The sequence below is a fragment of the Dendrobates tinctorius genome, unplaced genomic scaffold (genome assembly GCF_039654945.1).
Source record: "Dendrobates tinctorius isolate UK_male_01 unplaced genomic scaffold, ASM3965494v1 ptg000223l, whole genome shotgun sequence".
In the NCBI taxonomy this organism is placed as follows: domain Eukaryota; kingdom Metazoa; phylum Chordata; class Amphibia; order Anura; family Dendrobatidae; genus Dendrobates; species Dendrobates tinctorius.
In genome coordinates this window covers 21979634-22007277 of record NW_027361890.1, presented here as the reverse complement: position 1 = coordinate 22007277, position 27644 = coordinate 21979634, and the positions used below count along the sequence as shown (strand labels likewise).

General features: G+C 46.0%; 1 protein-coding gene and 1 long non-coding RNA gene across 3 annotated transcripts in view; one reads left to right on the top strand and one right to left on the bottom strand.

The window, feature by feature from the left end:
* The window catches only part of NECAB3 (N-terminal EF-hand calcium binding protein 3), a 209657-nt gene extending 199710 nt beyond the window's left edge, over positions 1-9947 (top strand). For both annotated transcript variants that reach the window (XM_073555394.1, XM_073555395.1), the window contains exons 12-13: positions 5214-5305; positions 9490-9947. In XM_073555394.1, coding sequence (XP_073411495.1) covers positions 5214-5305; positions 9490-9515 — 118 coding nt within the window. In that variant the 3' untranslated portion in view covers positions 9516-9947. The remainder of the gene's footprint in view (positions 1-5213; positions 5306-9489) is intronic.
* LOC141059128 (uncharacterized) overlaps positions 1-27644 on the bottom strand; it is a 97394-nt gene that overhangs the window by 49023 nt on the left and 20727 nt on the right. The gene's annotated exons all lie outside the window — the stretch shown is intronic.

Genomic DNA, 27644 nt, shown 5'->3' with positions numbered 1-27644 from the left:
CCAAAGGAAAAAAGTTCACTTTGTCCATTTACTTGTCAGATCCACCTTGGATCATGACAGTAACCCCACCTTAATGAGGGGCCTCTGGACCCTCAAGACCACTCCTCATAAAGGAAACACCTACAGCGGGGACGCCCAGATCCTGGGTTCACCCCACCACCACCTGAAACATCAGGTTTATGACAAACGCACCGCTGGTATTGGCAATACATGTTCTGGAGGCACCACTCATCTCCACAGCACCGACCTGGGAAACGAGTTTATGAATGTGTACGTTTGCTATGAACTGATCAGACTCCACAACACACTTCCACAAGATGTTTTTTGGTGGCCACCCATACATGCTCGTTCACACACAGGTCCGGACCTGAACGTTTATTGCCACACATTCGTTTGTCATATTTTGGTGAACTCATTCTGGACTCGACAACAGAGGCGTCCCCCTGTGTCACCACACTCACACCCCCGCTATTCACCAAGGAACACCACCGTCCAACCCTTTCACCATGAGGTCTCCGCCTCCCAGGGTTGGTTAATGGCGAGGGTTGAGATTTGTCCCTACTCCCCCGCAGCACACCTGCCGCTCACACCTGGAGGAGAAGGGGACAGGAATATGGAGGAAATATACACTCGCTGGTCGCCTTCCTCCAAACGACCAGGAGGGGGCGGCCTCTTCGGTTGTATAGATTTGGTGTCAGCCCCGTGGATTCTAACACCAGTCTGCTCACTACAGGGACGTACCCCTTCACCTCGGGGAACCCCAGACAGCACCATGGGGATCACCAACTCCACCCACCTGTCTGGGTATGTCCGCCTGTATGAACAAGTCCCGCTCCCCAGCAGCGACTCTAGGGGGCACTTTGCCAGAGCCACAGGGATATGGAAGAAATATACACTCGCTGGTCGCCTTCCTCCAAACCACCAGGAGGGGGCAGCTTCTTCGGTGGTATAGAAGATTTGGCATGAGCCCCCACGGACTATACACCAGTCTGCTCACTACAGGGACATACCCCTTCACCTCAGGGAACTCCAGACAGCACCATGGGGATCACCAACTCCACCCACCTGTCTGGGTGCGTCCACCAGTATGAACAAGTCCCGCTCCTCAGCAGCGACTCTAGGGGCTTTTTGCCAGACCGCAGCCGCCATTTGATTTTCTGGTGAAGCCAAAGGGAGCCCCAGATCCTGATAACTACTGCTGCAGCGGCTCTAACACCATGCCGCTCCTCACTCACCTCAGTGAGGCCCGGCAGCAATTACTCAGCGGTCTCCACATGGCCAAGGCTCACCAGAAAAAACATGTAGAGTTGGTGATAATGTCACGGTCACATGTGTCTGGACGCAGCGAGTACTGCAAGGCGAACCCATATGACACACGTGACCCTGGATACACCGCCTCCAGTTGGGCAAATTTAAATAATAAGACGTGCAGCTGGATACACCGCCTCCAACTGGCGAATTTAGGTATTACACGTATTTATACAATAATCTGGAAACCCCGCCTCCAGTAAGGCGAATTTAAATAATAAAGGGGAAACCTGGGTAACAATAACAATGGTGGGCCCTGTGATAGGGAATAGGGACGTGGAGACCTCCTGCACTCCCCTGAGCCAGAGTCCCTGCACTCCTAACGTTCCCTATGCCGGTTCTGCACCGGGCGACGCACAGGAACCTTAAAACCCTGACTCGCCCTGACCCTAAACCCTCACTAGGGAATTGGTCGGTGCGGAAACTAATCCCACCACTACACTAAACACACACAAGGGAAAATGACAATACAGGGGGAACACCACTTAGCTTTGCTCTGTTGCGCACGTTCCTAGCAACAGAGCCCACCACCTGCATGCATCTTCTCCTCCACCTGGATCCATCACCATAACCGGATCCATCACCATAGTGCAGCCTTGGAGCAGAGTCCACCACCAGTTGCAGCTGCCCAGTAAACAGAGTCCCAAAGATGAGTCCAGCTTCTGCCAAAAAGTCCAGCATGCTTGAGTCCAGTTTTCAGCAACCAAGTCCAGCATTCTGAGTGCAAATCTCACCATCGTCGCCACTCCACCAAGCCATGCAAGCATCTCCTGCTGACACCATAAACTGCGACTCCACCACGCCATGCTAGCCCTCCATGCAGACTCCATAGCTGACTCAACCCCTCTGACTGGGCCGCCCAGGACTCTCATTCAGCTCCCTCTTTCACCCAGCTTTCCTTGAGAAAGATTAACTCACAATATCACCAACAGTGAACAAACACACCTGAACTCTTTTATAGAGCCTCACACCTGATTTGTAATTAAGTTCACATTAGTACAGACTTTATAATGAGGCCATATACTGTAACTGCAGTCTGAAGAGCACCTGCCTTAGTAATTTTTCATCTTCTAGTTGTAGTTTCTTTTAGTCTTTTACTAATGATTCTCCTCTTGAAAATTGAAGAAGCCTACATAACCAAGGAGCCAATAAGTAAGTGTTTGTTGATCTTTTTATTTTTCAAAGAGACTCAAGGGCAGGTATTATTGCACTGCGTGTGCTGATGTTAAAATTAAGTGGAAGAAATACCTTCATATTAGAGAATGGATCTTTAGGTATTAGCTATTTAGATATTCTTTATTTCATTAGATTCTTAAAAAATCTGCATAAACACAAGGTAAATGAATAATACAGAAAAGAAAGCACAATACAGGGAAGGTGTAGAAAGTCCCAGTGCTGTATAGAGGGTAATTTTTCAGTTGGTCCCTGCTCACAATGGCACTTAAAGAGGTTTTCCCATGAACAAAGCACGTTTTAATTAATATATCTTGGAATAAAAATCTGTTTCCTAGTTTTGGGGGCACGGATATAGCCACCGCTCTCTATACACAAAGCGGGTTAATAGCGTTATTTTGTATGACAGGTACCCTTAAGGTCCTCAAATGCAATAGACTTAAGGCCCCCATACACATTATACTAATGTCAGTTGAACTGGTTCTACAGATGGTCTAATGGAGGAGCTGGCCAATTGATGGTCGATTGTGCATGTCTGATTTTGGACTGCTGATCACATTCTTCACCCATAGATATGTGTGTCAGATGATGACTTTCTCATAGAACACACGAGAATCGGCTCAGATGTCTGTCGGATGAATGATTGGCCAAAGCATTGTTCAGCTGACCACTATCTAATGTGTATGGCCAGCTTAAAGGCGGCCAACCCGGAATCAGGCGACTGTCTAATTAGCATGGGGGCCATCACCTCCTGACTCTCCCCTGTCATGGGATTGAATAATCCAGCCTGTTGAATATCAGTAGCAAATCCTTTTATCTTTTTGTTGTCCCTGGAGATAAGCCACTGCCAGAGAAGTGTGGCAGAGGCTCTATCATACAAAACATACAGTTGTGGCCAAAAGTATTGACACCCCTGCAATTCTGTCAGATAATACTCAGTTTCTTCCTGAAAATGATTGCAAACACAAATTCTTTGGTATTATTACTGTATACTATGAGTTATTTTTAATGGTTTCAACACTCCAATTAATTAATACCAACTATTGATATAGTTTGAATCAGTTATACTCAGCTCTTTGAACCTTCCTAGAAGGTCATTGAAACTTGTTTCAAGGAGATGTTCAAATTGTCCAAGCAGAGCAAATAACTGGCTTACACTTATCTACCAACAAAGGACCTTCATTGCCATAATTAGATTATCTTGTGCTCCAAAGCCCCTCCTCCAGCTTGCTGTATTTCTGCTATGTGGCACACAGGATGCCCCCTCCTCTAGCTTCTTGTATTATATACTGGTTAAAAACAGGTATTGAGGGGAAGTGTTTATAGCCAATGGACAATAGACTTGTGACATCATTCCCCACATGGTGGGGCTGGACACACCTTTTAGCTGGACATTTTAAAAGAACTAGGACACATGTTCTCTGGCACTCTTTGCTCATGGAGGATGACTGGTATGAATAATGCTTGTTTCTGATTAATGCATTTGTATTTATAGTTTTATATTGTTTATTATTTAATCTTATCATTTATTAAGTAAATCAATTTAGAAATTCAGTTCATGTGTGAGCATTTTCTTATTCATCACAATCCATTGGAACCCTTACAATACAATTACCTTCATTTAATTTGTATTAAATGAAAAAACACAAAAGAGAATGAAGCAAAAAGCAAAACATTGATCATTTCACACAAAACTCAAAAAATGGGGCAGACAAAAGTATTGGCACCCTCAGCCTAATACTTGGTTGCACAACCTTTAGCCAAAATAACTGTGAACAACCGCTTCCGGTAACCATCAATGAGTTTCTTACAATGCTCTGCTGGAATTTTAGACCATTCTTCTTTGGCAAACTGCTCCAGGTCCCTGATATTTGAAGGGTGCCTTCTCCAAACTGCCATTTTTGCCTTATGAACACTGTATAATATTAAGTAATAGAAAATGAGTCAATATCTTTACTAAACCAGATAATGCTGTAGCTGGAGAAAAAACACTTGTGTTGAATGCTGCACTTTTAGCTGTACCTCAGAATTGGAGAATCACTCATTAAGGGCTCATACTTGCGAGAGACTTGCATGATTCTTGTGTGAGTCTCTCGCATGAAAACCTGGCACTGCCGCCGGCACTAGGACCGGAGCACGCGGCTACATGTATTTCTATGCAGCCGCATGCTCCGGTCCGGGTGTCGGCGGTAGTGCCAGGTTTTCATGCGAGAGACTCGCATGAGAATCGTGCGAGTCTCTCGCAAGTGAGTATGAGCCCTTAGGCAAATTCTTTTCACAATGCCGGTTCCCTAAAGTCAAATGCATTTTCATGACAATTTGTGTACTAGCACGTAAGTAACCATTGTTCTTTCAGGAAAATAAAGCATTACATAGTGTTCAATGATATCAGGGGGCATCCATTCATGTTAATCCAGTGCCATGAGTCCTTCAGAGATTAAAACCATGCTTGATGTGATTCTCTTCCCTAATGGGGAAAGTTTTTGATGTGAAGGACACATGTCTATTTGCTCAGCAAATCCTAAGAGGTCATTGCCCAAGTTGTCTTAACCACACTACTCAATGAAAGCATTATAACTTTGATATAAAGAATACATAGCCTTCACACTATTGTTCTCCTGCTCTATTATATTGAGTGATGGATTTCTAATTATAGCACTCAATGTGGAGCAGATTAGTCATGTTACTAAAATCTTTATTCATTTCACATCATGTTCTCTTTCTTTTTGCAGTCATCTCCAAACTGCACAGAGCAAAACCTTTCAGAGAGCCATCATTGATTGCCTTGAAGGTCCAGAACAGATGAAGACCATGCTATTCCCAGGTAAAGACCATGATGTTGGATTTATAACCGTAGTGGATCAGTCAATACTGGCATCACCACTTCTCTTATGTTTCTTAATAAACATCATCCTTACTGGTATGTACACCTACTAAAAGCATACGATCATTATAGTTTTCCAGCCTTATGATATTAATGACCTATTCTTAGGACACCGACAGTGATCATCCTGAACCTCTCTGATCTGTTCATTGTGTAGTGGCAGTGGCATAGCAACTGTTAGTGGCGCCCGGGCCGGTCGAAAAATTTGCCGCCCCTTTGGTTGTTGATAATCCGGAAGCATCCGAAGAGCCCATGTATGGTCCATGGCACACACAGACAGCACATTGCCCCTGTCTGAACAAGCCCTTACTGTGTGAGCAAAAAAACAAAAAAAAAAAATGGTGGTCAAGACTGATTGTGATCTAGATACATCACCAGTAAGTTTATGCACCCCAACATTTCAGACACAGACTCCCCCCTCACTACCTTCATGTGTGCTGAAGCATTATTACAGTCACTGACTGACAATGGCTGTATATAACACCAGATGTACACATGTGTAGCTTAACATAGGGGCAGGCACTGGTGACAGGCAGGCACTGGTGACAGGCAGGGAAATGGGGGAGCAGGCACTGGTGACAGGCAGGAAAATGGGGGAGCAGACACTGGTGACAGGCAGGAAAATGGGGGAGCAGGCACTGGTGACAGGCAGGATGAAAAGTAGAAGGACGAGCAGCAAAATAAGCAGGTTTATCAGATGGACAGCAGCAGGACAGGCAGGCAGAAAAGGCTCAGGCACCAGTGAAATGTAGAAAAGCAGGTAGCAGAATTAAAAAAAAACAAAAAAAAAAAACAGGTACAAGTAACAGGCAGACAGACACCAGTGACAGACAAACAGGCAGATATGTTGTGCACTGACATTGTAAAGGTAGAAATAACAGAACAAAGATAAGCAAGTGAACAGCTGAGTGACAGGCAATCAGAACAAGCAGGCAGGAGGATAGACAGGGTAGGCACTGGTAATTGGTAGGATGAAATGTAGTAGGGCCAGCAGCAGAATCAGGATAAACAGGTGCACAGCAGGATGACAGATAGACAGGACAGGTAACAGCTACAGTGAAAAGTAGAGAAGCAGGTAGCAGAAAAAAATTTAGCAGGTGGACAGAAGAGTGACAGACAGATAAGGCAGGATAAGCATTTGGACAGCAGGGTGACATGCAGATAGGCAAGACAAGGAGGACAGGAAGGGAGGGAGAGAAGCGGCAGACAGGTATAACAACCATGAGTCCAGGCAGGGTGACAGCACTATGACAGCTAGGGGCAGGGTGACAATGCTATGACAGGTAGGGTGACAGTGCAGTGCAGGCAGGGTGACAGCCAGGACGACAGGCAGGGGTAGAGTGACAGTGCAGTTACAGCCAGGGCAGGGTGACAGCGCTGTGACAGGCAGGGTGACAGACAGGGGCACGGTGACAGTGCTGTGACAGGCAGGGTGACAATGCTATGACAGGTAGGGTGACAGTGCGGTGCAGGCAGCGTTACAGCTGGGTGACAGCGCTGTGACAGGCATGGTGACAGCGCTGTGACAGGCAGGGTAACAGCGCTGTGACAGGTAGGGGCAGGGTGACAGCGCAGTGGCAGGCAGGGTGAGAGCAGTGTGACAGGCAGGGGAAGGGTGACAGCCAGGGGCAGGGTGACAGCACTGTGACAGGCAGGGGCAGGGTAACAGCGCTGTGATGGGCAGGGTGAAAGGTAGGGGCAGGGTGACAGCACAGTGACGGGCAGGGTGACAAATAGGGGCAGGATGACAGCACTGTGACAGGCAGGGTGACAGCAGTGTGACAGGTAGGGCCAGGGTGACAGCACTGTGACAGGCAGGGTGACAGCTCCCTCCCCTCCTCCTGCAATCAACAAGTCGGCAGCGCAGTGACACAGTGCCAGACAATAACAAGTTTGTGCCCCCTCCCATCCCTCCTCCGTCACCTGTAGCAGCATGGAGCGCACGGCTGCCATTACCTTAGCAGGGCATGCGGGGCCACACTGTCATCCCTGGGGACATGGCTGCCGCCGCCTCTGGTGCTCTGCAGGCTGCAGCTGCTTTGGGCACTAGGGCAGTTGTGCTGCAGCTGAGGGTAATCCAGCTCCCACTTCCTCCATGATCTGCACAGAGCCAGGCAGGGATTAGCCTGGGACAGCTGGTCAAACCCAGAGAAACGGATGAAGCAGGCAGCAGCAGCCTCCCCAGACACACGGCTAATAAATACAGGCTGGCAGCCCCAGGCGCTCGGCAATCGATTACAGGACAGTGCACTTGATCCGCTGCTCTGAATGTCTCCAGTGATCTCAGCAGCCAGGGGTGGATCCAGCATGGCACCCCGTGACCCACCTGCCCTCGCCGCCAAAATCTGCTGCTGCTGCACTGTGCCTCCGCGCTTCTCCCACAGAGGAGAGGAATTGCTGCTGCTGCCGCGCTGCCCCCACACACGTGCCGCCTGGGGCAGACCGCCCCCACCACGCTACGCCACTGTGTAGTGGCCATTGCTGAGAACTGCAGCTCAGCTTGTTTTTAATTGAAACTGAAAAATTTGGGGGGGAAATTTTTTTTGACATATATGCAGTGAAAAATGTGAAAATTTTAATCCCATAACCAAGTTTATTCACACAAATCTAAATATGATATACAGTCTTAAGCATTGCGTATTGTGCATATTTAAGTATATGGGAAATGCTAATGTTGTTATAGTTCCACAACCTTGACAGGACCACTGGAGAATAGCATATTTGTAGAAGCTACTTGAAGAAAATAGCCTAATCTCAAACTTAAAACAAAAATGTATGTAATTGTGATGATTCAATTTAAAGGGATTGGTCTTGTTCAGAAAAACAATTTCAATAAAGGAGGTTACCAGATTCAGGATCCACATCTATAAGTCAAAATGAAAATCGACTACAAAGAGCATCTCCTAGTTCCTGGTTAGGAAGACCATGCATTGGAACTCTAATACATGCCTTTTTGTAAAGTTTCCAGTATTACAGAACTTAGTGCTGATCTAGTTGACATATAATCTCAATTCCAAAATGTAATAAAGTTATGTAAAATGTGAAAAAAACAAGAATGCAATGATTTGGAAATCTCTTATAGCCATATTTTATTATGAACATAGAACACAGATCAGAAGTTAAAAGCAGACATGTTTCCATTTCATTTGAAAAACATAGCTCATTTAGAAATTCATGGCAACAACACATCTACAAAATGTTGGGACAGGGCCATGTCTACCGCTGTGTAGCATCCAGTCTGTAAGTGTCTAAGAATTGAGAAAAACAAGTGTTGGAGTTTTGGGAGAGGAATGTTGTCCCATTCTTGCCTAATGTAGGATTCTAGCTGCTGAACAGTTTTTGTCTTCTTTGCCAGATAGTGAAATTCACATTTTGATTCATCTCTTAGCAGAACAGTTTTCCATTTTGCTTCAGTCCATTTTAAATGAGCTTTGGCATCTTTGCATGAGAGATCTTTAATTTTCATTTGTGAATTGCACAGTAAAGTGTGTTCAGACAATGATTTTGGGAAGTATTCCTGAACCTATGCAGTGATTTGCAAGACTGAATAATTCCTGTTTTTAATGTAGTGTAGGGACAGAAGATTACTAGCATCCAATATTAACCACTGACCATGTTGCTTGAGCTCACGAATTTCCTCAGAATCTCAGAATTTTTGATAATATTATGTGCTGTAGATGATGGGATACTCAAAGTATTTTTCTAAAATTATTACCCAATTTTTAAACACATTTGCTCATAGATTAGTGAACCTCTGACCATCTTTGCTTCTTAGAGACTCTGCCTCTCTGACATGCTCTTTTTATGCACAATCATGTGACTTAGTTGAAAATTCACCTTCTAGAAATCTTTTATTAGCACCACTTACTTTTCCACCCGGTTGTTAACATTGTCCAATTTTTTCAGATGTCTTACTGCCATCAATTTCTAAATTACTTACTTTATTCAAATTACATAGAAAAATGATTAACATTCACCTTCTCATATGTGTTCTATTATCTGAATAAAATATGTTTATAAGAGATTTCCAATCATTGCATTCTAATTTTCTTTACACAGTGTCCAAACTTTTCTGTAATTTGGGTTACAATAGCATTCCTGTTTTTAATTGTTTTGTTTTTCAGCAAAATGGTGGGATTTTGAACCATAAATACTGATCTACCTGGAAGGACCTTCTGAGCCACAGTGATAAATATCTGCTAAAAATTTTGGATCTTCTTTTTCACACATTGAGCAGTTTAGTCAAGTTCTCTCCTTACTGTCATCACTGGTTGTACATTTTATTTTACCAAAATGGTTTATCATGATTAGATTAGAACATCTTTGTACTTCCACATGCATTTTTACATGCTTTGTCCATCTCTTCCCAATTAACCCTTCTTCTTAATTATGTATTTCTCTAACGCTGAAGTGTAGATTCATGAGAATGTGCTCATGTGCATGAATATGATGGCCTCCTCGAGAGTTGCAGAACTGATGAGATCACAACCTCCTGTTGGCTGAAATGATCTTAATCAGTCATCAGAGGTTCCATATTACTTCCACGGAATGGTTAATAAAGTTATGTGTATGAACAATCAAATCTGTTATAGTCTCATCCATTCTATATAAACCTGCAGCTAAACTGATATTGAAGTGGACCCTTCATGCTCAGAACAGACATAGAAGCGGGTTTTCTCAACTTCTCTGCTGTTCCATTGACACAATAATTTAGGGATATAACACATTTTTTCTGGGTCCTATGGGTATGTGCACACGTTAAGTATGTGCTGAATACGTCAAACTCGTGTCTCTTAGCTGGAAAAATGCTGCTTAAAAATACATACATTTTTGCATGGACGAAAAGTGCTGCAAAAACACTAGACAAATTGAAATGCAGTAGCATTTCAGAGAAAAATGTAGTCTAAATGCCGCCAGGGGCCTTAGGCAGAGACCTGTTAATCTAGGGCAGTGGGCAGGGAGAAGTCACTGGGGACCATCTCCAGCACTGCTTGGTCCAAAAGTATGTTTTTCTCTGAAGTGCTGCAGGCAATTATACCTTTCCCTATCTGCATTATAAAGTCTTAGTATCCAGATACAAAGTTCACATGGATAAACAGACTTTTACACCTATGCCTAGAGAAATTGTATAGCTGGGAAATTCAAAAGATTAGTAAAATGCATATAAGCTTGGAAAGCAAATGATCTCGGAGGTCCTCAGGAACTGAGAGTAGGCTCAAAGGAACTATCTTTTTATATGGCAACACATAGGCTCTGCTTCATCAAAGCTTTTATGCAAGGAAATGATTTGAAAAGTCGCAAAAATTGTGTGCAACGCAAGGCTGAATGAAAATGTTGTAGCTTTTGCCCAGCTCTAACAAAATGGATGTTGCTGGGTAAGGATGGGGCATGGCGATGCCCACTCGTCAAATTCATGCTGTTCCTTTCTCTATAAATTGATGGTCCCCAACCTTTCTGACCTTAAGAACCACATCCAGGTCTGAGAGAGGGTCGCAAGCCACTGCCAGGTCTGAGAGAGGGTTGCGAGCCATGTTCAGCTTTGAGAGATGGTTGTGAGCCACATCTGGCTCCCACACTCCCTTACATTAGTGGCAACCAAAGCCCCTATTATGGGTATAATGACAGCCAAAGCTTTTCCACAGAAGCAGTATACCAAGATCCAATGGTTCCCACAATCCCCCCTTCAGTATTCTTCCATCAAGCACTCCCACCACACTGTCATATCCAGCTTCAAGCACCTCCTCTGACAGGTAGTATCATCCTGTCTTCAGCACACCTTCCTTAAATTATCTCTAAACCCCTAATACCAGTATATGTGCATCCAGATTTACTCTTCTGTGCCGGACTACTCACAAAATTCACTATTTTGAGATGCGCTCTTCATAGCTCTTTGCTACACCTGGAGCTAATGCACCAAGCTAGCAAACAGCCATGAGCCACAATTCACGTGATCGTGAGCCACATGTGGCTACAGGCTGGGGATCCCTGCTATAAATCTTTCTCCAGTCCCTCACTGGAGTAAGATTTGTGTCGTGGCTCACTCTAAGGCACACGTCACTTTGTGCCTCATCTGATTCATTAAGAGGCATGCACTTTTTAATGAATCTGGCGCCTCAGTTTCACTCCACCCCACACCCTCATCAAGACAAGTGTGAAAAATGAAGTTGAATCAGGGCCCATACGGCTTCATTCAGACGTCTGTTTTTCTTTTATGTTAAAAAAAGGATCTATTTTTTATTGTTGGTTGATCAGTGTGTCTGTTCATATAATCAGTGATTCTCTTGTATGCCGAAGAAAAGAAATTATTTCTCCTATCCATTACAGTGTTAAAAATGGATAGCACATGGATTACATAAAGATAACACCCATGTGCTGTCTGTGATGTGATGTTCATGAACCAATAGACTTGTGTGGATGATTTTGAGTCATGATTTGGATCAAAATGGACATGTCGCCATGATTTTGTTGTGGACACCAATAAACACGGACATGGAATCAGCCTCACGGAGTATGAAGGGTACATGTTTTATCAGGGAAAGCACGTACACAAAACATACCATATGAATGAGGCCTTACCGATCCACACATTTACTAATCACTAGAGTTGAGCGAAACGGGTCGAAAAAATTCAAAAGTCGCCGACTTTTGGCAAAGTCGGGTTTCATGAAACGAAACCCGACCCTAGGGTGAGGTCGGCCACGAGGTCGGCGACTTACGCGCCAAAGTCGCGTTTCAAAAGTTTGTTTTGCGCTCTTTTTCAGCCAATCAGGATCCATGGACACTGTGGGCAACGTGATGACATAGGCACGGGTCACCACCATCTTTCAGAAGGGCATGCAAGTGATTGGCTTGCTTTGGTGGGCGTCACAGGGGGTATAAAAGGGCGTGCACGCCGACCGCCATCTTACTTCTGCCGATCTTAGTATAGGGAGAGGTTGCTGCTGATTCTGTAGGGAGAGCGTTAGGCAGGGAAGAAGACAAAAAAAGTGCTTCTGCTGCTAGCGATTTGGCCTGCACAACACACCAGTCACTGTGTGTGCAGTGCAAGGGGAGGCTATATAGTGGTGTATCAGTGGTGTTGGTTGTTGGGCTGCCTTTTAAGGCTTCCTGACAGGCTGGCATTGCTGTTTACCCACTGCTCCGCAAACTGCTTTTTTAAAAGCAATCCCAATTTTTTTTTTTTGTCCCGCTGAGAAGAAAAAAAAACTGCTTCTGCTGCTAGCAATTTGGCCAGCACAACACACCAGTCACTGTGTGTGCAGTGCAAGGGGAGGCTATATAGTGGTGTATCAGTGGTGTTGGTTGTTGGGCTGCCTTCTAAGGCTTCCTGACAGGCTGGCATTGCTGTTTACCCACTGCTCCGCAAACTGCTTTTTTAAAAGCAATCCAATCTCCCTTATCCTCTAGTCACTTTTGTCACAGCTGTGCCATCGAGCCTGTCACATAGCGCTCAGATATTCATTGGGCCTCACACAATCCAAAAGTGTCCAGTGTCCAAAAGTGTGTGCAGAGATTCAAAATCTCCCTTATCCTCTAGTCACTTTTGTCACAGCAGTGCCATCGAGCCTGTCACATAGCGCTCAGATATCAGTGGGCCTCACACAATCCAAAAGTGTCCAGTGTCCAAAAGTGTGTGCAGATATTCAAAATCTCCCTTATCCTCTAGTCACTTTTGTCACAGCAGTGTCATCGAGCCTGTCACATAGCGCTCAGATATCAGTGGGCCTCACACAATCCAAAAGTGTCCAGTGTCCAAAAGTGTGTGCAGATATTCAAAATCTCCCTTATCCTCTAGTCACTTTTGTCACAGCAGTGCCATCGAGCCTGTCACATAGCGCTCAGATATCAGTGGGCCTCACACAATCCAAAAGTGTCCACTGTCCACAAGTGTGTGCAGAAATTCAAAATCTCCCTTATCCTCTAGTCACTTTTGTCACAGCTGTGCCATCGAGCCTGTCACATAGCGCTCAGATATCAGTGGGCCTCACACAATCCAAAAGTGTCCAGTGTCCAAAAGTGTGTGCAGATATTCAAAATCTCCCTTATCCTCTAGTCACTTTTGTCACAGCAGTGCCATCGAGCCTGTCACATAGCGCTCAGATATCAGTGGGCCTCACACAATCCAAAAGTGTCCGGTGTCCAAAAGTGTGTGCAGATATTCAAAATCTCCCTTATCCTCTAGTCACTTTTGTCACAGCAGTGCCATCGAGCCTGTCACATAGCGCTCACATATCAGTGGGCCTCACACAATCCAAAAGTGTCCACTGTCCACAAGTGTGTGCAGAAATTCAAAATCTCCCTTATCTTCTAGTCACTTTTGTCACAGCTGTGCCATCAAGCCTGTCACATAACGCTCAGATATCAGTGGGCCTCACACAATCCAAAAGTGTCCAGTGTCCAAAAGTGTATGCAGATATTCAAAATCTCCCTTATCCTCTAGTCACTTTTGTCACAGCAGTGCCATCGAGCCTGTCACATAGCGCTCAGATATCAGTGGGCCTCACACAATCCAAAAGTGTCCAGTGTCCAAAAGTGTGTGCAGATATTCAAAATCTCCCTTATCCTCTAGTCACTTTTGTCACAGCAGTGCCATCGAGCCTGTCACATAGCGCTCAGATATCAGTGGGCCTCACACAATCCAAAAGTGTCCAGTGTCCAAAAGTGTGTGCAGATATTCAAAATCTCCCTTATCCTCTAGTCACTTTTGTCACAGCAGTGCCATCGAGCCTGTCACATAGCGCTCAGATATCAGTTGGCCTCACACAATCCAAAAGTGTCCACTGTCCACAAGTGTGTGCAGAAATTCAAAATCTCCCTTATCCTCTAGTCACTTTTGTCACAGCTGTGCCATCGAGCCTGTCACATAGCGCTCAGATATCAGTGGGCCTCACACAATCCAAAAGTGTCCAGTGTCCAAAAGTGTGTGCAGATATTCAAAATCTCCCTTATCCTCTAGTCACTTTTGTCACAGCAGTGCCATCGAGCCTGTCACATAGCGCTCAGATATCAGTGGGCCTCACACAATCCAAAAGTGTCCAGTGTCCAAAAGTGTGTGCAGATATTCAAAATCTCCCTTATCCTCTAGTCACTTTTGTCACAGCAGTGCCATCGAGCCTGTCACATAGCGCTCAGATATCAGTGGGCCTCACACAATCCAAAAGTGTCCAGTGTCCAAAAGTGTGTGCAGATATTCAAAATCTCCCTTATCCTCTAGTCACTTTTGTCACAGCAGTGCCATCGAGCCTGTCACATAGCGCTCAGATATCAGTGGGCCTCACACAATCCAAAAGTGTCCAGTGTCCAAAAGTGTGTGCAGATATTCAAAATCTCCCTTATCCTCTAGTCACTTTTGTCACAGCAGCGCCATCGAGCCTGTCACATAGCGCTCAGATATCAGTGGGCCTCACACAATCCAAAAGTGTCCAGTGTCCAAAAGTGTGTGCAGATATTCAAAATCTCCCTTATCCTCTAGTCACTTTTGTCACAGCAGTGCCATCGAGCCTGTCACATAGCGCTCAGATATCAGTGGGCCTCACACAATCCAAAAGTGTCCAGTGTCCAAAAGTGTGTGCAGATATTCAAAATCTCCCTTATCCTCTAGTCACTTTTGTCACAGCAGTGCCATCGAGCCTGTCACATAGCGCTCAGATATCAGTGGGCCTCACACAATCCAAAAGTGTCCACTGTCCACAAGTGTGTGCAGAAATTCAAAATCTCCCCTGCCCTATAGACACCTTGTACCTTGTTTTACATTACTATATAGTTTGTTGGATTTTGTCTACATTTCTACCAAAAATGAGGAAGGCTGGTGGAAGAGGCCGTGGAATTGGGCGGGGGTTGGCAGCTGGTAATGATGGTGTTGGTGGTGGATCTGATGGTAGTGGCAAGAGCAAAATAGGACCGAATGCAGGAGGTGCTGACCCTGCGTCATCGTCTGGCTACATAAGGCCTCGAACGCTTAGTTTTCTAGGAGTTGGCAAACCGCTTTTAAAGCCAGAGCATCAGGAAAAAGTTTTGTCTTACATTGCTGACTCAGCCTCCAGCTCTATCGCCTCCTCTTCTTCAGTTGTAAAAAGTAAAAGCACTGAGTCGTCATTGGAGGCTCATGTTCATGAACCACACCTTTCCTTGTGTCCTTCACCCCAACCAAGATTGAAGGATGACGCAGGCCATACTACTGATTACTCCATGGAGATGTTTTCACATACCATGCCTGGATTATCAAGTCAAATGGTGAATTACCCAGGCCAAGATGAATCTGACATGGAGTGCACTGATGCACAGCCGCTGATGGATGATTCTGCTGGTACATTCACTCAGAGCACTACATTGTCCTCGCAGTGTACAGAGCCAGATTCTGACCCTGATGAGACTCAGGTGCCCCTTCCCGCACACTATACCACCATACACGGTGACACAGAGGAAGGTGCACATGACATAGAAGAGGAGGTGATGGATGACCCAGTTGTTGACCCAGATTGGCATCCATTGGGGGAAGAGGGTGCTGCTTCCAATAGCTCAGATGAGGAGCATCCACAGCAGACATCGACATCGCAACAGCTGTTATCTGGCAGGCCCGGAGCACTCCAAAGACAGGTTCCAAACATCAAAAGAGTTGCTGGACAGCTTGTCCAGAGGGTCAAAAGATCACAGCGTGCTAGGCCGCAAAATGTCTGCCAAAGTAGGAAGAGTGCAGTGTGGCACTTTTTTGAACAAAATCCCCATGATCAGGCCAAGGTTATCTGTAAGAAGTGCGCAAAGACCTTTAGCCGAGGGAAAAATCTGAAAAATTTGAATACCAGTTGCATGCTTAGACATTTAACCAGCATGCACTTGCAAGCGTGGACACAACACCAAACCTCAAGTGCCACATGTGCAACTGATCACAACGAAGGTAGTCAGCAACGCTATATTGTTTCCCCCACTGTAAGCCCACCGGTTAGCACAGCAGCAAATGTTGAGGTGTCGTTGCAAGACCACAGCAGTCAGGGAATCCCACTGTTATATCAACGAAATACTGATTCTAGGCCATCAGAAAGAACACCAACTCCATCACCATCATCAACCCTCTCTCAGTCCGCCCTGTCCACCGCTACTTCCACCATATGCAGCTCTCAAGTCCAGCTCACCCTCCCAGACACTATGAGTAGGTCAAGAAAGTACTCAGTCTCTCATCCGCGTGCACTGGGTTTGAACGCCCACATTGCCAAACTAATCTCGTTTGAGATGATGCCCTTTCGGTTGGTGGAAAGCACAGCTTTCCGCGAACTCATGGCCTATGCAGTACCACGCTATGACCTACCCAGTCGCCACTTCTTCTCTCGCAAAGCCATCCCAGCCCTCCACCATCATGTGAAAGACCGCATTGTCCATGCACTCAAGCAGTCAGTGAGCGGAAAGGTGCACCTCACAACGGATGCATGGTCCAGTCGGCATGGCCAGGGCCGTTACGTGTCCATCACTGCGCACTGGGTTATTGTGGTGGATGCAGGGTCCACAGGGGACAGCGGTGGTGGGACAGTGCTGCCTAGCCCACGGTATAGGAAACAGTTGGCTGTAGGCGTTCGACCCTCCTCCTCCTCCACCTCCTCCAGAAGCGAAAGCTCGTCCACAGAGCGCAGTCGTACGAGCACTCCATCTGCAGCTGCCACTGTTGCACACGATGTGTCCCCCTATCGAGCAGCTAGTGGAAAGCGTCAGCAGGCTGTGTTGCAGATGATGTGTTTGGGCGACAGACACACCGCCGAGGTGCTGGTCGAGTACTTGAAGCGACAAACTGAGTCATGGCTGGGCAGTGTACATCTTGAGGCAGGCAAGGTAGTTAGGGATAACGGCCGTAATTTTGTGGCAGCCATAGCCCTTTCAAAACTCAGCCACATACCTTGCTTGGCTCACACCTTGAACCTGGTGGTGCAGTGCTTCCTCAAAAATTATCCGGAGTTAACAGCCCTGCTCCAGAAGGTGCGAAGACTGTGCGCGCACATCCGCCGGTCGCCTGTACACTCCGTTCGTATGCAGAAGCTGCAGCGATTGCTCCACCTTCCCAACCACCGCCTCATTATCGACATTGCAACAAGGTGGAACTCCACCCTGCACATGGTGGAGCGGCTGTGCGAGCAGAGGCAGGCCATAATGCATTTGTGGGAGGATACACGGCCAGGCACTTTGAGAGCAGACATGGAGTTGACAGGTGTGCAGTGGTCGAAGCTGAAAGACCTTTGTAAAGTCCTTCAGTGTTTTGAGGAATGCACACGGCTGGTAAGCGCAGACGACGCCATCCTAAGCATGAGCATCCCACTTATGCGTCTGCTCATGCAAACTTTGACGCACCTTAAGGAGCAGGCGTCTGCAGCCAATGTTGATGAGGAGGAAGAGGAGGAGGGAATCCTTGATGACATTCAGCCATTGTCTGCTCAGGGACCTCTCCTGGACGAGGTGGAGGAAGAAGAGGAGGAGGAGGAGGATGATGGGGATGATTACTTAGGGGAGGAGGATGCATCTCGTGGGGCAAGTGAAAATGTTGGCGTGGCAAGGTCTGGTACAGGGTTTGTGCGTGACTGGAGGGATGTGGATTTGCCAGAAAGTGCTCCTCCACCCAGCACTCGCAGTGCATCATTGACACCGGGAACATTGGCCCACATGTCAGATTATGCCTTGCGGATCCTAAAAAGGGACCCCCGCATTGCCAAAATGATGAACGATGACGACTACTAGTTGGCCAGCATCCTGGATCCACGCTATAAAGGCAAATTACAAAACATCATGAACACAGGAGAACCTTGACCTAATATTGGCTAATAAACAAGCAACTCTGGTAAATCGGTTGCTTGAGGCATTCCCAGCACACAGCAGCGGTGATGGTTCTCACACGAGCCGTACGGGCCGGGGGCAGCTTGGCAGAGGTGTTCGTGGTGCACACAGCAGAAGTGGCGTTGGAGACAGGGGTTTCATGACAATGTTGTGGACTGATTTTTCAAATACCGCTCACACAACTGGTAATACTGCATCGATGGAAAGTGACAGGAGACAGCAGTTGTCAACTATGGTAACAAACTACTTTTCCTCCCATATCGATGTTCTCCCACACAGGTCATTCCCCTTTGACTATTGGGCCGCTAAACTGGACACCTGGCCTGAATTGGCCCAATATGCCTTACAGGAGCTCGCTTGCCCAGCTGCAAGTGTGCTATCGGAAAGAGTCTTCAGTGCAGCTGGATCAATCCTGACAGAAAAAAGGACCCGTCTGTCAACCCAAAATGTGGATGATCTAACCTTCATTAAAATGAACCACGCATGGGTTTCCAAGGATTTTGTCCCACCTTCCCCTGATGACACATAGGGTGACAGAAAAATGGCTTGCTTTGGTCTACCTCTTCCTGGTACTTCACCTATTTCGCCTTTTGCATCAGCTGAATGTCCAACATCAACATATGCCACTTTCTAAAACTCCCTAACTGTGCTGCCTCCCCCCCCATGGCCGGGGTCACCACCTACCGCACGACACCGTGCGAGTGCCGTTGCCCTGGACAGGTGGGTAGGCCGACTCTTGGGCGCGGGCACTGGCACAGGGTCCCTCATAGTGCAATCAAGTGTCTCTGACGGTGGTGGTGCACACCCGCTGTCAGACACACCGCTGTACTATGAGGGGCCCAGTGCCAGTACCGACGCCCACGAGTGGGCCCCCCTTGCTTGGGCAGGGCCCCAGCATTTGCAATCTTTACCTCTCCCTGCTCCTCCGCTGTGTAATCTGGGCCGTCAAATCCATACTGTGCCTGACACCGTCTGAGCCTGCCTCCTGAGACATATATTTTGAATGTGTACGCTATCCATACATGTTATCCAGGGATACGGTACCCTTTCTAACCTTTGTGCAATCACGTGCAATCCATACTGGGCCTAACACCGTCTGAGCCTGCCTCATGCTGTATAGACATATATTTTGAATGTGTACGCTATCCATACATGTTATCCGGGGATACGGTACCCTTTCTAACCTTTGTGCAATCACGTGCAATCCATACTGGGCCTAACACCGTCTGAGCCTGCCTCCTGAGACATATATTTTGAATGTGTACGCTATCCATACATGTTATCCAGGGATACGGTACCCTTTCTAACCTTTGTGCAATCACGTGCAATCCATACTGGGCCTAACACCGTCTGAGCCTGCCTCCTGCTGTATAGACATATATTTTGAATGTGTACGCTATCCATACATGTTATCCGGGGATACGGTACCCTTTCTAACCTTTGTGCAATCACGTGCAATCCATACTGGGCCTAACACCGTCTGAGCCTGCCTCCTGAGACATATATTTTGAATGTGTACGCTATCCATACATGTTATCCAGGGATACGGTACCCTTTCTAACCTTTGTGCAATCACGTGCAATCCATACTGGGCCTAACACCGTCTGAGCCTGCCTCCTGAGACATATATTTTGAATGTGTACGCTATCCATACATGTTATCCAGGGATACGGTACCCTTTCTAACCTTTGTGCAATCACGTGCAATCCATACTGGGCCTAACACCGTCTGAGCCTGCCTCATGCTGTATAGACATATATTTTGAATGTGTATGCTATCCATACATGTTATCCGGGGATACGGTACCCTTTCTAACCTTTGTGCAATCACGTGCAATCCATACTGGGCCTAACACCGTCTGAGCCTGCCTCATGCTGTATAGACATATATTTTGAATGTGTACGCTATCCATACATGTTATCCGGGGATACGGTACCCTTTCTAACCTTTGTGCAATCACGTGCAATCCATACTGGGCCTAACATCGTCTGAGCCTGCCTCCTGAGACATATATTTTGAATGTGTACGCTATCCATACATGTTATCCAGGGATACGGTACCCTTTCTAACCTTTGTGCAATCACATGCAATCCATACTGGGCCTAACACCGTCTGAGCCTGCCTCATGCTGTATAGACATATATTTTGAATGTGTACGCTATCCATACATGTTATCCGGGGATACGGTACCCTTTCTAACCTTTGTGCAATCACGTGCAATCCATACTGGGCCTAACACCGTCTGAGCCTGCCTCCTGAGACATATATTTTGAATGTGTACGCTATCCATACATGTTATCCAGGGATACGGTACCCTTTCTAACCTTTGTGCAATCACGTGCAATCCATACTGGGCCTAACACCGCCTGAGCCTGCCTCATGCTGTATAGACATATATTTTGAATGTGTACGCTATCCATACATGTTATCCAGGGATACGGTACCCTTTCTAACCTTTGTGCAATCACGTGCAATCCATACTGGGCCTAACACCGCCTGAGCCTGCCTCATGCTGTATAGACATATATTTTGAATGTGTACGCTATCCATACATTATATCCAGGGATACGGTACCCTTTCTAACCTTTGTGCAATCACGTGCAATCCATACTGGGCCTAACACCGTCTGAGCCTGCCTCATGCTGTATAGACATATATTTTGAATGTGTACGCTATCCATACATGTTATCCAGGGATACGGTACCCTTTCTAACCTTTGTGCAATCACGTGCAATCCATACTGGGCCTAACACCGTCTGAGCCTGCCTCATGCTGTATAGACATATATTTTGAATGTGTACGCTATCCATACATGTTATCCGGGGATACGGTACCCTTTCTAACCTTTGTGCAATCACGTGCAATCCATACTGGGCCTAACACCGTCTGAGCCTGCCTCCTGAGACATATATTTTGAATGTGTACGCTATCCATACATGTTATCCAGGGATACGGTACCCTTTCTAACCTTTGTGCAATCACGTGCAATCCATACTGGGCCTAACACCGTCTGAGCCTGCCTCATGCTGTATAGACATATATTTTGAATGTGTACGCTATCCATACATGTTATCCAGGGATACGGTACCCTTTCTAACCTTTGTGCAATCACGTGCAATCCATACTGGGCCTAACACCGTCTGAGCCTGCCTCATGCTGTATAGACATATATTTTGAATGTGTACGCTATCCATACATGTTATCCAGGGATACGGTACCCTTTCTAACCTTTGTGCAATCACGTGCAATCCATACTGGGCCTAACACCGTCTGAGCCTGCCTCATGCTGTATAGACATATATTTTGAATGTGTACGCTATCCATACATGTTATCCAGGGATACGGTACCCTTTCTAACCTTTGTGCAATCACGTGCAATCCATACTGGGCCTAACACCGTCTGAGCCTGCCTCATGCTGTATAGACATATATTTTGAATGTGTACGCTATCCATACATGTTATCCAGGGATACGGTACCCTTTCTAACCTTTGTGCAATCACGTGCAATCCATACTGGGCCTAACACCGTCTGAGCCTGCCTCATGCTGTATAGACATATATTTTGAATGTGTACGCTATCCATACATGTTATCCGGGGATACGGTACCCTTTCTAACCTTTGTGCAATCACGTGCAATCCATACTGGGCCTAACACCGTCTGAGCCTGCCTCCTGAGACATATATTTTGAATGTGTACGCTATCCATACATGTTATCCAGGGATACGGTACCCTTTCTAACCTTTGTGCAATCACGTGCAATCCATACTGGGCCTAACACCGTCTGAGCCTGCCTCATGCTGTATAGACATATATTTTGAATGTGTACGCTATCCATACATGTTATCCAGGGATACGGTACCCTTTCTAACCTTTGTGCAATCACGTGCAATCCATACTGGGCCTAACACCGTCTGAGCCTGCCTCATGCTGAATAGACATATATTTTGAATGTGTACGCTATCCATACATGTTATCCAGGGATACGGTACCCTTTCTAACCTTTGTGCAATCACGTGCAATCCATACTGGGCCTAACACCGTCTGAGCCTGCCTCATGCTGTATAGACATATATTTTGAATGTGTACGCTATCCATACATGTTATCCGGGGATACGGTACCCTTTCTAACCTTTGTGCAATCACGTGCAATCCATACTGGGCCTAACACCGTCTGAGCCTGCCTCCTGAGACATATATTTTGAATGTGTATGCTATCCATACATGTTATCTGGGGATACGGTACCCTTTCTCACCTTTGTGCAATCACGTGTAATCCATACTGGGCGTGAGAACGGCTGGCGAGCTGTTAAGCAAGCTACAGCACCTGTCCAGACAAGTACAGGGATTCCCTAGCGAGGAGACTTATTTGATTGTTTTCAATGATGGGACAGCAATTTTTGGGGAGCACTATACTCTGGAGAATGATAGATGGGGCCCACCATACACTGGAACATTCCAAAGGTGGACATCAGACACTGGAGCAGCATTTACAGGGCCCATTATACAGTAGAGCATTAGAAATGGGGCCCATTATGTTTGGAGCATTATTTGGGCCCATAAGACAGTGGAGCTTCATCCATGGGGACCAACATATACTGTAGCATTATGTGGAGCTCATCATATACTGTTTCAAACATTATATGGGACCAATGATTCTGTATGGAGAAATAGATGGGCCTCGTCATGAGATGTAAAAAGTGAGGTATTTTTCATTGTATTATACCGCTATTTCTCTGCCTTATCGGAGCATGATGAGTTGTGGTATGTGTTAAAGGGGCGCTCTTTCGCCCAGGGCACATGAAAACCTGGAGCCAGCCCTCCCCCCCCCACAGTTTGTAGCCAAATAACCCCCATTTTTCAGTGCGTAACTTGTATTATGAAGTTAATTAAGGTTGACAAGCTTAAGAAAGAAGAATTGATGCTTTTGGCATTCAAATGGGCACTGTAGGTGTGTTTCCTGTCCTCCTCTCACTGCCGACTTTTATTCCCCATTGACTTACATTGGGTTTCGTGTTTCGGGACGACCCCGACTTTTCCCTATAATCGGACGATCTTGCTCGACCCGACTTTTGGAAAAGTCGGGTTTCACGAAACGAAACGCGACCCTAAAAAACCAAAAGTCGCTCAACTCTACTAATCACTTTTTACAGTCTTACGATACAATGAACTTACCACAGAGTTTCCAGGTGGATGATAAATCCGGTTCATTTTGAGACACTTTTGCAACAAAATATTTGAGACAGAATTCTACATTTCAGTTAGTAAATGTGCCCCAAAGCACTAGATATGAGGAAAATGCATGGTGAAGAGTACACTGCTGTGAAGGAAAAACCCTATAGGATTTAGTGTAAGCAATTACCAGAGCCCAGAGCTTGTTATTGATGACCTTTTATTATGAGGCTGCATATTTGCACTTAGAGACTCTGAATTTACATACCTCTGAGCTCTATCCCATTCATTATCAGATTTAAACCATTCACACAAAGATATATAGGCCCCGATTCATAAAAGCAAAGACACCAGAATTCTGCTGAAAATTGCTTTGAAAAGTCAAAACATCTTTGCTCAATGTTAAGCTGCACAAAAAGAATTGCAGCTTTGTGTGTAGCACTGCCTGAAGTGAGAAAGGTCACCGGAGATCATAGCTCACCTCACGTCAGCGCTACACACTGCAGTGTGTTCTGGCTGGCTTGTTGAGCGGTTGTATCATGTCATCACTAAACAAACCACCCACATGTAGCCGAGCTGGACTTCTTTGTGGGACAGATAGGGATTATATTCTCGTCAGACAGGTGAGGAAAACGGTGGTTTATTGTTTTTATTTTACAGTTGTAAATGGGAAAAAGAAGGAGGGGAAGTATTTAATTAAAATAAATGAGTCTGTGTCTTTCTTTCAATTAAAGGACTTTATTCTGGCAGTGTATTTTTTACAATATGACTATGGGGTTAGAAATGGGGGGGTCTTATAGACACATTTCCATCAATGACCTGTGAGCTTGATAGCTGACATCAAAGTCACGACTATTACCGCACTTGTCACCACACTAGAGCAAGTGGGAAGGCCGGGCAAAGTGCCAGAATTGGCGCATCTAATAGATAGGCCTTTCTGGGGTGGCTGCGGGCTGCTATTTTTAGGCTGGAAGGGCCAATATTATGGGTGCCTTCCCAGTCTGAGTTTACTAGCCCCCAGCTTTAGCTTGGCTGGTTGTCAAAAACCGGGAGGGGTCCTACTCTATTTTTTAAATAATTTAAATAATTTAAAAAATGACATGAGGACCCCTCTATTTTTGATAACCAACGAAGATTGGTTTTGAATGCACTAGAGGGGACCGCACATATTTTTTTAAATTTATTTATTGCACAGGGCCAACTAATGAATACTCTCATCATCTTATGCCTGCTCTCGCTGTATCAGGGAGAAACAGTTGTACGATGATGACAGTAGTACTCTCATTAGGCGACTCCAGTGACTGGCGGCAACCCTCTTACCGCTGGTCAGAAATGCTGGCTCACACATCTGTATGACAGCGTGGGAACTGCAGCACTTTGACCATTAGTTTCGAACCTACTGCCGATCAGAGCAGGTGTTTCTCGCGCTGTCACACAGAAGACTGCATGGGAAACAAGATGTTCAGACTGCCGAACTTGAACAGTACACAGACTTCCTGGAGAAGTCCATGTTCGGGGTCCGTGCATTGACGCTAGGTGTTCGGTACAGAACCCGGACTTTACCGATTGGGTTCGCCCATCACTAGTAGAGTGGTAGCAGACTGAACAAAGAAACATTGTGGGAACAGTATAGTGAGAGGACAGTATTGAGATGCCTTTGTGGAGAGGGGGCTGCGTTGGAGGAAATAGTGAGCAGAGCGAACAGCAAGGGTGAGGACAGAATGGAAAGGAGATAACGTGTGGGACAGTAAAAAGTGAGGTTACTGTGAAAGCCATATTCACCGTAAGAGATACGTAGGTGCAACCAACTTAAACTGCAATGGGTGTCAGAGTGCAGTGCTCGTTCAGAGAATTAAATCATCATGCGCAGGGTGAGTATATACAGGACAACTTAATGCTTTATTGCGATAAAACTGCAATGTGTTTCGATTCCAAACTCAGGAAGCAACAAGTGGACAAGGAAATCTCTACTTGCAACAGATTAATGATATTGTAGCCACAGTGTAACTGCAATAGGTGAGAGGACATTTATTTTATGTTTATCATTTGCAATATTACACTAGGGAGCGCCCTTCCCTCTCTTTTCACTTTTTCTATATTCATGAGGGAATATCCTAGAGGCCAAATGTTATATGGGAAGACAATATAGTATATAGAGAAATATTCTATAGGAGAGGACAGTATGAGGGCCATATTTTGGGCAGGAAGCATAGTGAAGGGCAATTATTCATTTCAGAGGCACAGCAGATATTTTTATAAAGGGACGATTATATTGACACTTTTATTTTTAGAGCACCATTCGGGGATGTGTTGCGGAAAAATGAAGAAGAGGGAAGTCTCCAGAGATGAGGTGTGGATATGAAAAGCCGTCATGGACATGATGGAGAAGAAATGAATGAGAACAACTCCAATCAGAGAATCTAAGCGATACTCACTGTGTCTCATCAGTATCTCTATCGCCTCATTCAGATGTCCATTTTTTTTGCATGTGAGAAAATTGAACATTACTTTTGTCTGCGAGGCAGTCATTTTACTAGTGCAAAAAATAATTAAAGAATTTCGAGCTTCTCCGACCCATTAGACAGTAAAAAGCTGACTACACTAGGGTGACACACCAGGGGCTGACATATCGCCAGTGCAGCTGCATTGGGCCCACAAGTGGAGGGGACATGACGGCATCATTGAAAGAAGGCCAGCAAACCTCAGCGTTGGTAGCACATGTGCTGTGCCAGAGTCGGATTCGGCTGCATCCTCCACATGGTTCACACAGTGCCATCAGGGAAATGTAATGTCCCTGGCCACAAGTGCTTGTCAACATATCGGTCATTAAGAGGACCATCCCAGTAACTGCACTGGTAAGGGCACAAGTGATGTTCCTGGACATGTGCAGGTACAAGGTGGGGACACAACACTGGGAGAAAAAGTGGTGACTGGGGTCGGCGTACCGAGGGATGGCTGCGGCCATGAGTTGGCGGGAATGCTCTGTGTCCCCAAGCCTAAACAGCAACATTTCCATGGCAAGCAGTCTGGAAATGTGCCCATTTAGGCCTGTGAATGGGTGGCTGGGAACTTTCTTTTTCATTCCAAGGCTTGGGGTAGGGACAACTGAACGCTGTGCTGGGACAAATATTTAGAAGTGCCTGATAATGGTGCCTCAAGGACAGGTGCAGGGCGGGCGGCATCTGCACCAGTGTCTTGGACAGGGAATTGGCAAGCACCTAGCATATGAAAAGGAGTGGTGTCACCCGCTGAAACCAATTGTGGACCCAGGCGTTCGGCCCGCTGAGTCGGGTGCTGAGATGTCGGGGTTGGTTAGGCTTTTAATGTTTAGGCCCCTGCTGATCTTAGCATGTTCCAGGATGCAAATGACCATTTTTTGTCTCAGAATTCTGTTTAAAAAAGTCTCAGTGTGGGGCACACCTAACTGTTTGATGGAGGGACCTCTCCCAATGCCTGCGCACTGCAGGACTCTGCTCTGCCCTTAACAGGGCAGAGCAATGCGCCTGCGCTGGAGCCATTACAGGACGGGAGAAGAGGACGTCATCGCATGAAGAAGGGAGGCACCTGACAGGACTGCAACACCCATCGGACCGGACCGCCCACCTTGGTGAGTATAATATAACGTGTTTTTCTTCTCCTTCAGGTTACATCAGAGGCTTATCTACAGCATTACAGAATGCTGTAGATAAGCCCCCGATGTCTATGCCGGCAGCTGAAAGGCCAAAAAAAGGGTGACAGATTCCCTTTAAATTCTCCAATAGCTCAAATAATGGACAGTATATTACTACATACAGTATTATGGCCACCACATAGTGTGCCATACAGAATAATGAGCCCCATATATTTCTCCATACAGAATAATTAGTCCCATATAATGTTCCATACAGTATATGACGAGCTCCACATAATGCTACAGTATATGCTGGTCCCCATGGATGATGCTCCACTGTCTTATGGGCCCAAATAATGCTCCATATATAATGGACCCCATTTCTAATGCTCCAGTGTATAATGTGCCCCGTAAATGCTGCTCCAGTGTATGATGTCCCCCATTTGGAATGCTCCAGTATATGATGGGCCTCATGGATGATGCTCCAGTGTATGATGGGCCCAAATAAGGCTCCATATATAATCTGCCCCATTTAGAATGTTCCAGTATGTGATGGGCCCCATGGATGATGCTCCAGTGTCTTATGGGCCAAAATAATGCTCCATATCTAATGGGCCCCATTTCTAATGCTCCAGTGTATAATGTGCCCCGTAAATGCTGCTACCGGGGTCTGATGTCCCCCATTTG